At 53.2% G+C, this 14643-nt stretch overlaps 5 protein-coding genes across 5 annotated transcripts; 2 read left to right on the forward strand and 3 right to left on the reverse strand.

Annotated features, from left to right (window-relative positions):
• Positions 1 to 3065: 3065 nt before the first annotated feature.
• Positions 3066 to 5327, reverse strand: HMPREF1120_00800 (uncharacterized protein). The gene is made up of 3 exons (XM_009154802.1): positions 4934 to 5327; positions 4734 to 4877; positions 3066 to 4674 (listed from the first exon to the last, which is right to left on the reverse strand). Exons 1-3 carry the CDS (start codon positions 5138 to 5140, stop codon positions 3490 to 3492), a joined length of 1536 nt encoding a protein of 511 aa, XP_009153050.1. The 5' UTR covers positions 5141 to 5327; the 3' UTR covers positions 3066 to 3489.
• Positions 5328 to 6093: 766 nt separating this feature from the next.
• HMPREF1120_00801 (uncharacterized protein) lies at positions 6094 to 7078 on the forward strand (the record flags this gene model as incomplete). Its single annotated transcript, XM_009154803.1, has 3 exons — positions 6094 to 6168; positions 6258 to 6688; positions 6793 to 7078. The coding sequence occupies 3 exons, from the start codon at positions 6094 to 6096 to the stop codon at positions 7076 to 7078; spliced, it is 792 nt and encodes a 263-aa protein (XP_009153051.1).
• Positions 7079 to 7542: 464 nt separating this feature from the next.
• Positions 7543 to 11833, reverse strand: HMPREF1120_00802 (cohesin complex subunit SCC3). Its single transcript, XM_009154804.1, has one exon. The coding sequence runs from the start codon at positions 11565 to 11567 to the stop codon at positions 7845 to 7847; it is 3723 nt and encodes a 1240-aa protein (XP_009153052.1). The 5' UTR covers positions 11568 to 11833; the 3' UTR covers positions 7543 to 7844.
• Positions 11834 to 12214: 381 nt separating this feature from the next.
• On the forward strand, positions 12215 to 13201 carry HMPREF1120_00803 (urease accessory protein; the record flags this gene model as incomplete). Its single annotated transcript, XM_009154805.1, has 1 exon — positions 12215 to 13201. The coding sequence occupies one exon, from the start codon at positions 12215 to 12217 to the stop codon at positions 13199 to 13201; it is 987 nt and encodes a 328-aa protein (XP_009153053.1).
• Positions 12847 to 14368, reverse strand: HMPREF1120_00804 (uracil phosphoribosyltransferase). Its single transcript, XM_009154806.1, has 3 exons — positions 13864 to 14368; positions 13696 to 13795; positions 12847 to 13647 (listed from the first exon to the last, which is right to left on the reverse strand). The coding sequence occupies exons 1-3, from the start codon at positions 14236 to 14238 to the stop codon at positions 13259 to 13261; spliced, it is 864 nt and encodes a 287-aa protein (XP_009153054.1). The 5' UTR covers positions 14239 to 14368; the 3' UTR covers positions 12847 to 13258.
• Positions 14369 to 14643: the final 275 nt, after the last annotated feature.

Consider the following 14643-nt stretch of genomic DNA (forward strand, 5'->3'; position numbering starts at 1 on the left):
TGTGTTACGCTTCGTCCTGTTCTTCACCTTGTTCCTCGTGCCAGTTCAGACCGACCCTGTGTTGGTTGTGGGCAGACAGCAGTTGGCCCCGTACGCCCACAGCCCACAGCGCCGAGTCATCCTGCGCCTCATAAGCCGTGGCCAACGTATTTGTCCTTAGGACGGCCGCCGTACGCTTGAAATATATCAAGACAATTGTTTCGGCGGCTACTCCGAGCCCCTTTGAGGTACCCAGGAGGCCGCCGTACTCAAGATCGAGGTGTAAACAGTATGGTTCGGTAACCTGGACTTGTTGTGCGGGCGGCCGCCATATACTTGAAATATAATCAAGACAACGGTTTTGGCGGCTACTCCGAGCCCCCTTTTCTGGACTTATTATTCAGGCGACCGCCGTGTACTCAAAGGGGGCCATGGGGGCTCGGGCGAACCGCCGAACAGCTGCCTTTGAATTGATTTCGAGGTATCCAGGAGGGCGCTATTTGCAAAGACTCTCGAACTCTTCTTCCTGGCGACAGTGCTTCACGCTGGCGATCATTGCGGTTGTTGGCAGTGCGGCGCATCTCGTCTTTTCCGGGTGACACCATATGCCTGCTACACAAGTAGAAATCCGAGTGGACAATACCAAAGGGTGATTTAAGAGTAAGCGTGTGGGGGTTCGGTATTGTGGGACAAAATCTCTTCCTGAATCATTTCAAGGGGACCTGGTATTCCCAACTCGTTGTGGTGGAGGCTTTGAGTTCGAGCAAGATGGTGAGATCATGCTGGACAGTTGTGGACAAAGCATGGCAGAAGTGGCGGCCGGGCGTTTCTGAGTTCAGAAACGACCAGCTCTTCCCATATGCGTGTCGCGTCTGGGAGAAAGCAAGATATGCGAAATATAAATTCTGGTCCGGCGGGTGTTGTATGCTTGAAAGTAAAGAAGGAACCAGGGCGGGCTGCGCCGAGCCACGTCTGGTTCTTGGAGAGAGTAGAAGAGCCCACCACGGTAGAACAGGTGCTGGAGCATGCTCGCACCACAAGACTCGGAACACTGGTGACACTCACGGGGCCACACTTTGATTGAGAGAAGGTCACAATCGTAGTCTGGATGCGGGATGAAATGACCTGCTTCAGACACTTGCCTCGTATGTCACCCAGGGATTTCCGTCGGTCCTTCCCAATTCTCCTGGGGAATCATGATCAAGAGTCGGAAAATGAGGGAAGCTCATTGAGCAGAAGGAATGGATGCCACTCTCCAGATCTTTCCATACACATGTCTCGTCCAGCGTGGAATACGGACAGGTAGCCCGGCTTCCTTGTATCTTTGCGATTGTAGTTGAGGAAACTTCAAGCTATGGCTGCTCAGTCTTGCTTCGTTCAACTCACCTTGTATTCCCGAGGACGAATCCATATACCCTACGCGGTCGGCATGGAAGCGACTTGCTCGATCATGGATCACTAGGCCCTTCCGCGGTTGTGTGGTGGGTGGGATAAAGGACGTCTCAGGACTGATATATCAGCCTCGTCTGATACAGTGCATGCATGGTGACGGGTCAAGCCGAATACTGGGAATGAGAAAAGTGACATGCTGGGGAAATCATGGCCATGGATAAACTCAGTCGTGGTCGAACGAGCAACTTCATCGTAACAGCCAAGAATTTATTTATATTTATATTCAACCTTACATACCAGGTATACTGACATGTCACGCCGTCTTCCCAGGCGCCTTGCCCACATCTCCCTCAGCCAGGTATCATTCATACGGCTCTCTTCATGGGCTAATGATGCACATACCTTCGATGTCGTCGACAAACGGTAGGGCGCTGGTCTGATTGTAACTCTGCCGACGTCCCTTCGCGCGCTAATTGTTCCCCTAGCTGCTGACCATGATCAGCAAAAGGTAGGTAAGCAGATCGCCCTGATCAGAATCAGAATCACAATTACTATCTGGCCCGACAAAACGACTTCTGGCCATGAAATCAAGCCGTCTTGCATTTTGCTTGAGGGCGGTCTAGCAGTACCAGAACCAAGAGAAGTGCGACCTGGAGCTACTGCAGCAGCGAACAGATTGCAGCCATACAACCGGCCGCAAATGAGAACTCTGCTCAATGTCCCAAAGCGGCGACGGGAGACGTATACTTCACAAGAGAGCTAATGTAGGTACTGTATGTTCCTACATGCGGCTTTTCCGGACCAGCCGAAGCCGAAGCAGAAGCAACAGCAGTCCAAGCCGAGCGCCGTGCTCAACGGCAGCAGAGTAGCACCATATCATTGCAACCCTACCTATGGCGCCAAGTACATATCTTCCTCTACCTACGTCCTGTCCATCACATCCACAAGAAAGCGCTGGCCAGGCCCAAACAGCCACCTTCGCCCACCGCTGATGGTCGTCTTGATACCTGAAAAGGAAGACATGGCTGCCGGACGCATGCCTCAACTCCAATGCAGAACACAAGGCCGCACAGCCTCCCCGGAGATATTTTCGTGGAATTCGGCTTTTCTATGAAGAGAGTCTATTTTCCAACCCAAACTGCGATTCTTACTGCCACCGTTCAAAGGTAGGTGCGTTGTTGAGAGCGGGCCCCCGAGCACCTTGAATGGGGACATAAGGGGCGCGGGCGAGCCGCCGAACAGCTGTCTTTGGATTATTTTCGAGTATACGACCGCCTCCATGGAGATATCCTCCTCGAAATTTGGAGGGTGCCTGTTCCATCTACCTACGACCACCCCGAGGTCAAGCTACTTTGCTCGTATCACCTGAGAACACGTCATCGTGGGTGGTCTCCCGAGTACCTCCAAAGGGGCCCGAGGCAGCCATAGGGGCTCGGGCGAGCCGCCGAATGGCTGTCTTTGAATTACCCCCGAGTATACGACGCCCTCCTGCCCACCAACCCCTGGAAATGTGGTTTGACGGATCGACTCCTTCGTCACCCGCTTCGCCTCTTTGTCTCCTCCCGGCCTGCACAATTATCCGACGCCGGACTGCCCACGAGCCTGCCTGCTGGTGTCGTGCAAGCGCCGGGTGGCGTTTCCTCCATCATGGATGGGTTTATGAAAGAAGAAGAAAAAGAAGTAGGGGACAAGGAGGAAAAGCCTGCTTTTATTGACCTGCAAGAGCAACCTCTAGCCCACTGTGCCATTTACGTAGACGAGGATTAGACACTCCGAATCCATCTACTATTCGGAGGTATCACTATCGGGCTGATGTCCTGCAATAGTATCTAATTTCTGGGTTCCTTTGAAGCAGCCAGACCATGCTGGCATCACGTTGAAGAGAAAAAAACTTGGGTATCATTTTGTATTATTTGAACACTGGTGGATTGCCGCCTCGAGGTCCGATGCACCATTCTTCCACCAAGCAAAATGCAAATCTGTGCTTTCTGCCCACCGAAAGACCGTCATTACTATGTCCTCGATCCCTCCATCGTGGCGCCCGAGATGTGACAAGCCCCGAAAGTATCAATTGCACAGCACCTGTCCATCGACCACTACGTCAGCCTGGACGGAGTCTCAGACCTTTGTCGTCTTGACCACACGGGTGTCGATGGCATGACCCCAGCCGTAGAATCGACAGTCTTCGCCGTACCAACATCCGTTCTCGTCGGGCTTGTTTTGCGGACAACGGTGGCCGTAGATACATTCTGGGTCGGAACAGTCCAGCTTGTAATAACAGGGAGTCATGCGCGCCACTTCGCGCAGAACACTGCGCTCGCCCTTGGAGAGCGGATACGTATGTGAATGGGAGCAGTTGTTCGAAGTGCAGAACGACGGTCCTTGAAGATAGAAGATATTGCAGAGCTTGAGCTTCTTGATCCGTTGGATCTCGTGGTTGGGGATGGACGAATCGACCTTATCCACCCGCTGGCCGTACCGGTTCCGTTCGATACCTTTGGTGACTGGTTTGGATACCACTGCCTCAGGGCTTCTCATCGATGTCGGAGTAGACGTGCGGGTCGTGCTGGCTTTGGAGGCAGGAGCTGACGGGATGAAAGGTTGGGCAGTCATCGTCGCCCAGGTCATCGCTGGTGTACTCGAGCCCGAAGCGGTCCCGCTTGTACCATTGGACTCGACTCGAGACAACGCCGGAAGAGTTGCAGTAACAGCCTGTAATGGACCTTTGGGCATCGGACAAGGTCCGAGTTTGGTGTTTCGGAACACATTTTCCATTTTTAACGTCTTAAAGTGGTCTTTGAGGGCCAGAAAATCTTTGTCGAACGGCACACTCTCGAGAATTGTGACGTGGTCCAAAACTGTCGCATCTTGTGCAGTCTCTTCAAGCAGATTCGTGTAGTGACTGTCGCTGGAGCAGCCCAGAATGATCTGGTGACAGTGGCAATTGTAAAGATGCGAGTTAAACTGATCCCGCACTTTTTCCTTCGAGCGAGATCCAGCATCCACAAAATCAAACGACAGTTCAGCACTGTTGAGACCTCGTGCAAATTCGTCGAGAAGCGAAGTCCGCTCAATGATTTTCAGCTTGCTCAGTGTCTCAGAGAGTGACTTGACGTTGGCGTATATTCTTGTGACAACATTGGGCGACCGCAGATGAGGCAAATGCTGGGCCACAAAGGCGTCGACTGCGGAAGAAATATTGCTGGCCGCCTCTTTGCCCCCATTCTCGCCTTTGCATAACAAGTCTTTGGTGAATATCATGCCGTCGCCGTCGAGAAGAACCATGATATAAGGGCTTCGGTCCTGGAAAGGAGTCAGAAACATCTTCGCAAAGAAGTAGACCCAAAGAGAGCCTTGCGCACCATTATCGTTTTAACCTGCAGTAATTGCTCGTGTAAAGCATTTTCGCGTATTTGACCCTCTCGATTAAACTGAGCTTCCCTGCTGTGATCGAGCTGGAGTCGGTCAAGCTGGCTCTGGGTAGTCTCGAGTTGAAGTAAAAGATCCTATAGCCTAATTAGCACTCGCATTCGCATTGGCCTGCGACCGGCGAGGGTCCTACCTCGATCAATTGGTTTTTCTCCTCTTCGAGTCCGCGGAGGCGTTTATTGCGCTCTCGAAACGACAGCTGGGGAGCAATCGCACCCAGGTCGGCCCCAATCGGGCGATTTCTGAATGTGCCATTTCGCGAGCCGTAGTCAGGACTTGAATTGAGCAACGGATGATCGAACGTTGGCGAAAAAGGATCGTAGCGGGCCATGTCTGGCATTGAGAAAGGTCGTCTGCTCGATCGAATGTACAACGAGGTCCAACGGGGCTTTGAGAGAAAGGAGATTGAACTGGGTTGGCGGTGAAGAGGAATGCAAGACGCAGGTGAAGACGCAGGATGCCAGTGCAGTGCCAGTGCCAGTCTCTCAGGCTCGTACTTTTTTGTGACTTTCTTTGGCGCCCAAAAGTTCGATTCTGGGGAAGGCAAAACGCGTACAAAATGGCGCCGTTAACTGGATGGCATTCTTTCAAGCGGGTCCCCTAGCGCGTCACTCTCTCCTCTATCTTGCGCCTAGAGACCATCCACTTTGCAGCCTAAGGAGCCCTTATAGGCGCCACTACCGGCTGCTTAAGCGGGCGATTCGCTGAGCATCAGCAGCTGCTAGCACTGTACGCAGTCGACGATGATTGGCATGGCTAACAGCGCTGCGCTATATACACAGTACCTAACTACCTCATAGTAGAGCACCAGCGCCAGCGTTTCGATAGATGCATTGGACAGAGAGATGTAGGAGCGTTGCTAACATGACTAGGTCGTAGCTACGGCATCATTCTCAATCGACTGTTGCTGCGCTGTTGCAGCAATTCTGGGCATAAAAATAGCCAACAGAAGAGCCCGATAGTGTTCATGCGACCACTGAACTTGACAGCATCTCTACAGAGGAGGCTAATAATACGCGGATAATCGAGCAGGTATGCCGAATGCGCCCCTGATCAGGGAGCTGGCCTTAGGTAAGCCTAAGCCACCGCTGGCGAGACCAATCCAGGGACAACTTGCACCTAAAGACCAGCTGCAGTGAGCTAATCTCCAACACACGTCAAAAACCACCCACCGCAGCGCGATACGCTGTCCTTTCTTTCTCGACCACGACCACGACACCACTTCCACCAGCTCGATTTCTCTCCCTTCCCTTCCCTTTCATTTTCCTCCATTGAACCCTATCGTCAGGCAAAATGGGTCGCTTCTTGAACCTGGCACTTCTTGCCTTTGGTTTCCAGGCAGCAGGCACCTTTGCCCAAGCCGCACCTGTGAGCAATCCCACAACCCCCAATCCGACCAGAACCTCCCATCTGGTCGCGCACAACTTGAACCTCAGCTAACAGACTGGGATAACCAGCAGGAAGTCGTTGAAGAAGTTGAGGACCCCTCCACGAGTCCTGCACTTGCCGTCACGGTCGAAGCATCCTTCCCCGATGCAGAGATCTTCGGCATCAAGCTGGTCAATGGCAAGCCCACCGAGGCCGTGCTCTCCTTCCTGAACGAAGAGCCCGAGCCGGTCACAGTGCAATTCATCGGTGGCAGCTTGTGGACGCTTGAATCAACCCCTCGCATCGTCCGCAACCTGACCACGGCCCAATATGCCGTCGAGATTCCTGCCGGCGAGAAGCAAAGCCTGCCCTACCGCTTCCAGACGAACATGCACCCGCAAGATCTGAGACTGAACCTGGCTGCCGTTGTCAATGCCCAGTCCACTTTCTACACTCTGCAAGCCTACAACGGCACCGTCTCTGTCGTCGAGCCTGATGCCAGCATCTTCGATCCGCAAATGTGAGTCTAAAAAGCGTGACGCAATGTCGGTCCACGACAGAACCCCGAAAAAAGCAACCTCCAATACACGTATATCTGGTTATCATGCTAACCATTTGACACAGTCTCTTCTTGTACTTCTTCCTCCTAGCATCTGCTGCCGGCGTTGCCTACTGGTTTTATACCATCTGGGTCGCTCCTTACTTCCCGCAGAAAAAACGCCCAATGAAGAAGACACCGGTCAAGAAGGTCGACGTTGGTGCTGTCCACTCCGACACCGAAGGCCCAGCTGTGTCCACCGGCTCCAAGGCATACAACGAGGAATGGATTCCCAGCCACCATATCCAACGTCCGGAAGCCCGCAGAGTTAAGAGCGGTGGAAGGCCCAAGAGCCGCGGCAAGGCTGAATAGACCAGACGCATTCCAATTCCGTCCACCTGTATGCTGTACCGGGTCTTACCAGGAACAAAATTGTCTCCATAGAAGCGACATACGCGGATGACAGAACCGACATTTGAGCTCCACGAGCTAGAAAGCGGAGACGGACGACATGGAAGTGGGGCAGTCAAGATACCCACGCATGAGACCGGGATGGGTAGGACAGGAATTTGGACATAAAAACCAGGACAGGAAAGGACGAGGGATGTTTGGATCTCTAGCAGAGGGGGAAATGGCCGTCTTGTTAGGGTCATCAGCTAGGCCTCAACCAGCTGGATACCAGGGTTAGCATTGATGACATCCCAAGCTCGAGTCACTGTAGAAAGAAGAGAGGCCACAGATCGCTGCTGATTGTTCAGCCGGCCGACGCGACCTGCCAAAACCGGCCGCAATAAAGACAAAAAGCACAAGTTCAAAAAGACGAATTGAAAAGAACCGCAACTCTTTAATTTCAGGCCCTGTTCAATTTTGCAGCAATTCGAACCATTAACCTCTGATCTGTGGACCGATTGAATAAAGCTAGTACACTAGGGATGTGGTAGTACTGGTCTATCATCCTCCACCAGCCACCGGGACCAGCACCTGGAGCGTAAGGAAGCAAAAAACAAACCCGACACATAACCATCCAGACATAAATCCAGCACAATGACAGGAGACGTCTCATCCACGAATCGATCCATCTAGTGGAGGTCAAGCCGAACCCTTTCATAGAAGTAAGTACCAGGCGGGCAGTTTGGAATCAATCGCCCATGATATCATCGTCGTCCTCCGCAGCGTCAGCATCGGTCTCAGCACGACGGTCTTTCTGGGCTTCTTCGTCCTGGTGATCTTCGATGCGGTCGTCGTTCTCATCTTCCAGCAATTCGCGCTGTCTGTGTGCCTCTTCCTCGTCGTGCTCCTCATCATCATCGGGATCTTCAATGTCATCGTCCTCAAGAACCATTTCGTCCGAGATGGGGTTTTTGAGCAGCGACGACCTGGTCGATTTACCCTTTGCGCCATCACCATTGTTTTCGCCTGTAGACTTTGCTTTCGCCGACGTCTTTCTCTTCTTCTCCTTCTTCTCATCGAGGTACGACAAAAGGGTCGAATAGTTCTTGCCCAACTTGGTGCGGTTCAGCATCAACCTGTGTTTGACATTCTCGGCATCCGAGTCCTTGATGGCGCCTCCAACCAGGGCAAAGATGATCTTGCTCGTCAACTCACAGAGATGCTGTTCGGCGAGCAAGGCGGCTTGCTTCTTGGCACTGCGGCCTCCTGCTGCTGCTGCCTCATCCCCGTCATCCTCGTCCCCAGAATCAGAATCATCATCATCAGCTTCATCGTCAGAATCCTCCGGCGGCTTCTCGATCTCTTCTTGCGTTTCTTCGGGGGGAGTATCGGCGTGCCTGGTCTTCTTCTTGTCGTGCTTATCGCTCGTCTCGATCTTTCGGCGCGTCTTCTTCGCAAACGACTTCTCCAACCGCTCATGAGTGACCATGACTTCTCGCAGAATGTCCTCTGGAACACTAGTGATCAAGCTATGGAGGTTGCGTTGGACATCTTCGTCCAGCTCCTGGCCGCCCTTATCAGGCTGCATATTGCGGATGGTCGAGAACAGAGCGAACAGCTCCAGCACGTTGACAATCGCCGTGTATCGCACCGGATCCAAGGGGGACCGCAGCAGAATGATCGGTGCAACAGTCTCGACGAAAGTCGAACGTGTCATCGCAAAGCTGGTCAGGTTCCTCGTCGTCAGCTCGGCCTTGTCGTTGGCCGCAATGGCTTTCTTCAAGCCAACTACTTTCCATCGAAAGTAGCGGGAAAACAGCTCAATCAATGCCATGCACAGCTGGTCTTCTAGCTCGGCAGAGGCCGGTGTTGTTTCCTCGTCCGGCTCACCTCGTTTCAAGAGCTGAAGCAAAAGGTCTAGCAAGGTCGTTGTCCCAGCTTGGCTGTTCCTTGCTGCCGCGTTTTTGCCCTTTTGGTTTTTCTTGGATGTTCCAGACTCCAGATTGCCTTCGATGATGTGCGTACAGTCGTATATGCCGGCTAGTTCGGCCAGACGTAGTGTGGTGTTGACGACTTCACTGAGGATGGATTGGTCAAGGGAGCCTCTCGTTTCGACGTCTTTGCCGCGCAGAAGATTGGCGAGCGTGGTCACTGACTCGGTCCAGATTTCTTGGACTTTGGCGTCTGCGGCTTCTTTGCTCTGCTCGTAACTCCTGGCGTTGCGGAACGCCACACTTGCGGCCGCCAGCACTTTCTTGTCCGAATGTGATGTGAACTGTTTGCTGATATCGTCGAGGATGGCCGAATAAGCCGCCTCGCCGCTCTGCAAATCATTGATCAGACCGATGTCGAGCAACTGCTCTATTCGAAGGACTGAAGATGCCGCCTGTGGCGTACTGCTATACTTGCTGAGAAGTTGCGGGATGATGACGGTCAGGTTTTGGGCGGCAGTTTCTTGCTTTTGCCGAATCTCGTCTTTACTTGCGTTAGTCTTTCGACTTGTTGGCGTGTCCATGATTGACTGCAAGTATTGCTTGACTGATGCATAGAGGACATCAAGTAGAATGATGTCTTCGCCTCCACTTAGCTTGTAGATTTGTTGGATCTGGAGGCCAATGTCTTCGTCGTTGGCTTCCGAGGGGATCGAAGAGTGGTCGTAGAGAAGATACCCTGCAAGGGATTCCCAATGCTGCAGTTCCGGCATATAAGGATAGATGGCCTGTGTGGCTAGGGTATAACGCGAGTCGACGGTAAAGTTGAGAGGTAGAGTCTGAGCATTCAAACCATCCAGAGATTCCTCGTCGTTGTCGTAGCCCGCAAGGATGGACCCCAAGCACTTGAGCTTGATCCAAGCTTGTGTAGGGACCGTGAAATCGTCCACTTCGTCTGGTGCTGGTAAGGCTGCCTGGTATTGTTCTTCTTCCAGATCTTCAATGCTTGCCCGGTAGAGATCTTCGATGTTGGAGACAAAGAACTTGGCCACTGCTTTTCTGACACGGGGCTCACTATCGAAAATCAACCGCCCAACAGTGTCGATGTCGTCCGGCTCAAGCAGTTCAGCATCTCGAAGTCTGTCCAACAGTTCGATCGCCTCGACCCTGACACTGATGTCGGCATCCCTTGTTCCCATCTCGACCAGTCTGGGTCGGAAGCGGTCCGTAAACGCCCTCAAAGCGCCAATATTCTTCTTATTCTTGAACAAGTTCTTCAACTGCTTGATGTCTTCCAGTCGCGTGGCAGCGCTCGTATCGTTCAACACCCATCCCAGGTACCGGAGATATTGTCCCTCGAGGAACATCTTGCGGTAGAGCACAATCCAATTACCCAAGGCGGCGACACACGGAGCTCGAATTCTTTCCTCAACATCGCGGTATCGATGCACGTAGACAGTGTCGAAGGCGTCTCTCAGCTGAGCATCGATCGCTTCCAGCTTTTTCTCAGCGGACGCTAGACTCTCCTCGATCGTCTTGACACGACCCTTGTTGACACTCTTCTTCTTCTTTTCCGCGTCAAGCTGCGTCTTGAGTGTTGCCATGGTCTCCTGTAACTCCTTTGCTACCTCACACAATGCTGTGCTCATGGCCAGGGATATGACGGTGGCAGTATGTCTGAACGACTTGTAATTCGCTCCCGACATGGTGGCTATCCACACATGGATGTTATCGTAGACCTCGGGTTGGTCATAGAAAACAGATGAAGTATGCAGGATCTTGATGATGGCCTTGAAAAACTCCTCCAACACAGTCTGAAATCCCGCATATTGCTTTTGCTTGGAGACGAGTGGATAATCGGGCGGTGCTTGTTGTTCGTATTCTTGAAGAATATCTCCAAGCTTGCTGGGGACAGAGTCCAGGTCTTCGATATCCTGAGACTCGACTTTGGAGTTGCACCCGATACATTGCAGAACAAAGTTGATCAGATCGCGTATGGCTGCGACGCTGTCTTCCTGTAGGGATTGAAACCACACAGATGCCGCGTCTTCGGGAGAGCGACCTTTTCCAAACACTTCGGCATACAGTCCCTGTTGATGCGCCTGGCTGGGACGAGCGCGTGCCCTTTGGGCCTTCGAAGCTTTGGACCCAGACTTGGTTTGTGCATTGACGGAGCGAATGGCTAAGGTCGTACTAGGACCACTGGCCGTCTTTGCTCTCTTCGTAGCAGGCTTCGCGGCTGGTCTTCTTGCTCGTTGCGCTCGTCGCTTGGCCTTGAGTTCTTCCTCGTCTGGCTCACCTTCGCTGTCTCCATCTTCGGTCTCCGATTCTTCGTCCTCTTCAATCTGTTCATTCTCGTCATCGTCGTCATCACCGCCCGCCGCGGTAGCCTCGGTTGTTCGCTTCCGTTTCGTGGCGCCGTTGCGGAGAGTGCTTCTGTCGTGGTGCTCTTGCGAGAAAAGGTCCGGTTTGCGCACCACTCTCCCGGACTTGCGGCGCGACTCAGCTGTGCCGTTGGGGGGACTGGAGGCGACCTCCATGGTTTGTTAGGAGGTAGAGTGCTGTTTATGCACACGCGTGCTGTTCGATGGTCGAGGGGCGCGCAGTCAATCGGACTCAGAGATTGAACCGACCGCACGACGACAAGACCAAGTACAATTCACCTCGAGATACCACTAGATGTCTTTCCGGATTGCGATGCGCCAGGTCCAGGGCAGGCGGTGTTATGATTGAATGGTGAATGCTGCGGACTTCAGGCCATGGACAAACTGGACACGCTTGAGAAACGCGTGACGCGAAGGCAGAAGTGGAGGTGGAACTGGAGGGCACCGGTACCCTCGGGGTCTAGGCGACAATTATTGCCGGCGCGAGTTGGGTAGGAAACTTAGGCGAGTTAGGCTCCCTATTAGTGTGTTTAGGGATGTCTAACGATGTTCACGGGAGCTAAGCTAAGCATCTCTATTCTCCGCCATCGTTGCTTCAACCCGTGGACTCCAGCACCAATGTGGCCGCCCGTATAATAATGTAAGTCGTGTGCTTCTTCCTTCCTACATAGATACGTCTGGTAGAAGGCTCCTGTTTTGTCTTCCTCATATCCTTCGACAAATTAGATTGCCGACGCTATGGAAATTGCTGGACTTGCGAAACTGTGAACAACACCATTATGCCAACCTGAGCCGTCCATCTGATGTCGCTTCCTCGGTCACCATTTGCGCCTTCAGCGTCTCTACCAGGCACGGGGGAACTGGTACTTTGCCTTCTTCCTCCCGGCAAACAGGTGCTACGAACGTTCACTTACCAATACCCGCTGAAGCTCATTGCGCCGGACCCTCACCACTCTGGCGATGACAAGCACGTTACCATCGCTTTCCTCCTGACCTATGGAGGAGGGCTTGTTGGGGGAGACCAAATCAACCTCAAGGCCGAACTACAGGATGGCACTCGTCTCGTCTTGCTCACCCAAGGCAGTACGAAGATTTTCAAGTCTCCCAACAAAACCGTGGTCAGCAGACAGGTACTAGATGTGAAGGTGGGTGCTGAGGCGGCGCTTTGCTATCTTCCCGATCCAACCCAGCCATTCGCGGAGAGTGTCTACGAGCAGAGACAAACTTTCTATGTTGAGCCGGATGGCAGCAGCAGCCTGGTGGTGCTGGACTGGGTGAGCGAAGGTCGGCGAGCAAGGGGAGAGAGTTGGACATTGTGGAGCTGGCGTGGAAGGAACGAGGTCCGAGAAACTGATGAGCGCTCTAAGGGAAGACTTCTTCTCCGCGATGCGGTCATGCTACACGAGGATGGTCTGGGTGGCACAGGCATCGCGGACAAGGCTGATAACATAGGCATTTTCGGCACGTTGATTGTCTACGGCCCACTGTTCAAGAAGCTGGGGGACTTCCTCATGCACGAGTTTTCCAGTCAGCCGCGCATTGGAGCCAAGAACTGGACAACCAGCGAGACAGCCGGAGGGACAGAGGGCGCGAAGCAAGCCGAGCTGGCCAGGCAGCGTGAGCAGCAAGACGGTCTCTTATGGACTGCCGCCAATGTGCGCGGATTCGTGCTAGTGAAGTTCGGTGCAACCGAGCTGGACGGTGCAAAGCGATGGCTGGGAGATTTGCTGAAGAAAGAAGGAAGTGTTGAAACGATGTTTGGTCACCAAGCGCTTCTATGTCTCCGCTGAGCCTGCCAGCGTCTGCCATACCCAACATGCCTGAACTATAGGGAGAGACTTCACATTCTATTTGCCAATGGTGAGGAAGAGACGGTCACCGATATCTCCCAGACCAGGCTTGATCATTCCTCTGTCTGTCAACTCCTGGTCCACCCCACCCACCCACACCTGTGTGCCCTCTGGCCACTCCTCTGCGGCTCTTGTCACGCCAGGGACTGCGCCCAGAACACTGAGCACTACGATCTTCTCGACGCCCCAGTCCTTTAGTGACTGAATGGCTGCGACGGCCGTCTGGCCTGTGGCGATGATAGGGTCGACGATGATGGCCAGTTTCGCGACGGAGCCCTCTGATTGAGGTAGGTTGTTGTAATATTCAACCGGCTGCAGGGAGAGCTTTTCTCGAAACAGGCCTAGGTGGTGGATGGAGACAGGTTCGGGAAGGACAGTTTGAATGGCTATGGCCGTGTTAATTGCAAGTCGTCCACGAAAATGTGGGAGCATACCTTCAACCATTCCTAAACCTGATCGCAGGATGGGAACCACAGTAATCTTGGTGCAATCAATGGACTCATACGTGTACTCAAATCCTATGGGTGTTTCATCCTACAGCAATCAATGTCAGCCTGGTCTGCGATCAGCAAACGGTGCCAGACAAGATAGGACAGACTTACAGTCCCAATGGTCTCGAGAGTCAGATCCGAAAGTGCTTCTGTTCCCAAAAGAAGGGCGATGTCATGGACCAGAGCCTTTGTCTCACGGGCGTTTGTGGATTTGGAACGCAACTGCGATAACTTGGCCCTTAGGCATGGGTGTCTAGAGATATGGACGTTGGAGGGCAGATCCGGCGCCATGGTACGATCAATGTCACGCAACAGAATAGATACAGGGACGCTCTGGAGATTAAATGAACCAGAAGACTCAGACGAGATCAAGAAAGTCAAGTCTCGGTCAGTGCCAATGTCGGACAAGGGAAGCATCTCGAGGCGCGTTGCATTCTCCGAGTCTCTCGTCAAAACAGTGCTACAGTGGTTATGGGCGGGGTGCATTGAGTCGCTGGCAGTGACTGCGGAGGTAGCGATAAGAGACCGAGGGGCACGGCCAATTCCGCGGCGCCTTATCAGTGCCTTAGGTAGGCCGGGTCACGGTGTGCTGTAGCCTGAAAGCTCCCCGGCTTGAGTAGCGCTGGGCTCGAGGGGCCCCTAGGCCTAGTAAGGTAGGGGAGCCCAGCACTCGCAGTAGCGATGGGATAGGGCTCCTTAAGCCCCCTCGGCCCTCGAGCTTTCCGTGGCCGCGATTGTCTTGTACTCCTCGTCTCCGACTGGAGGCTCAAAAAGTGTACACTGGTGCTGCTCATGGCATGACATGCGGTACTCGATCCGGCTGTCGCCAGCAGAAGATGCCGGCTAATAAGTTCTATTGTGGCTCTGTCTTTCTGTTGACCTGGGACAACT

Source organism: Exophiala dermatitidis (assembly GCF_000230625.1).
Source record: "Exophiala dermatitidis NIH/UT8656 unplaced genomic scaffold supercont1.1, whole genome shotgun sequence".
NCBI classification, from domain to species: domain Eukaryota; kingdom Fungi; phylum Ascomycota; class Eurotiomycetes; order Chaetothyriales; family Herpotrichiellaceae; genus Exophiala; species Exophiala dermatitidis.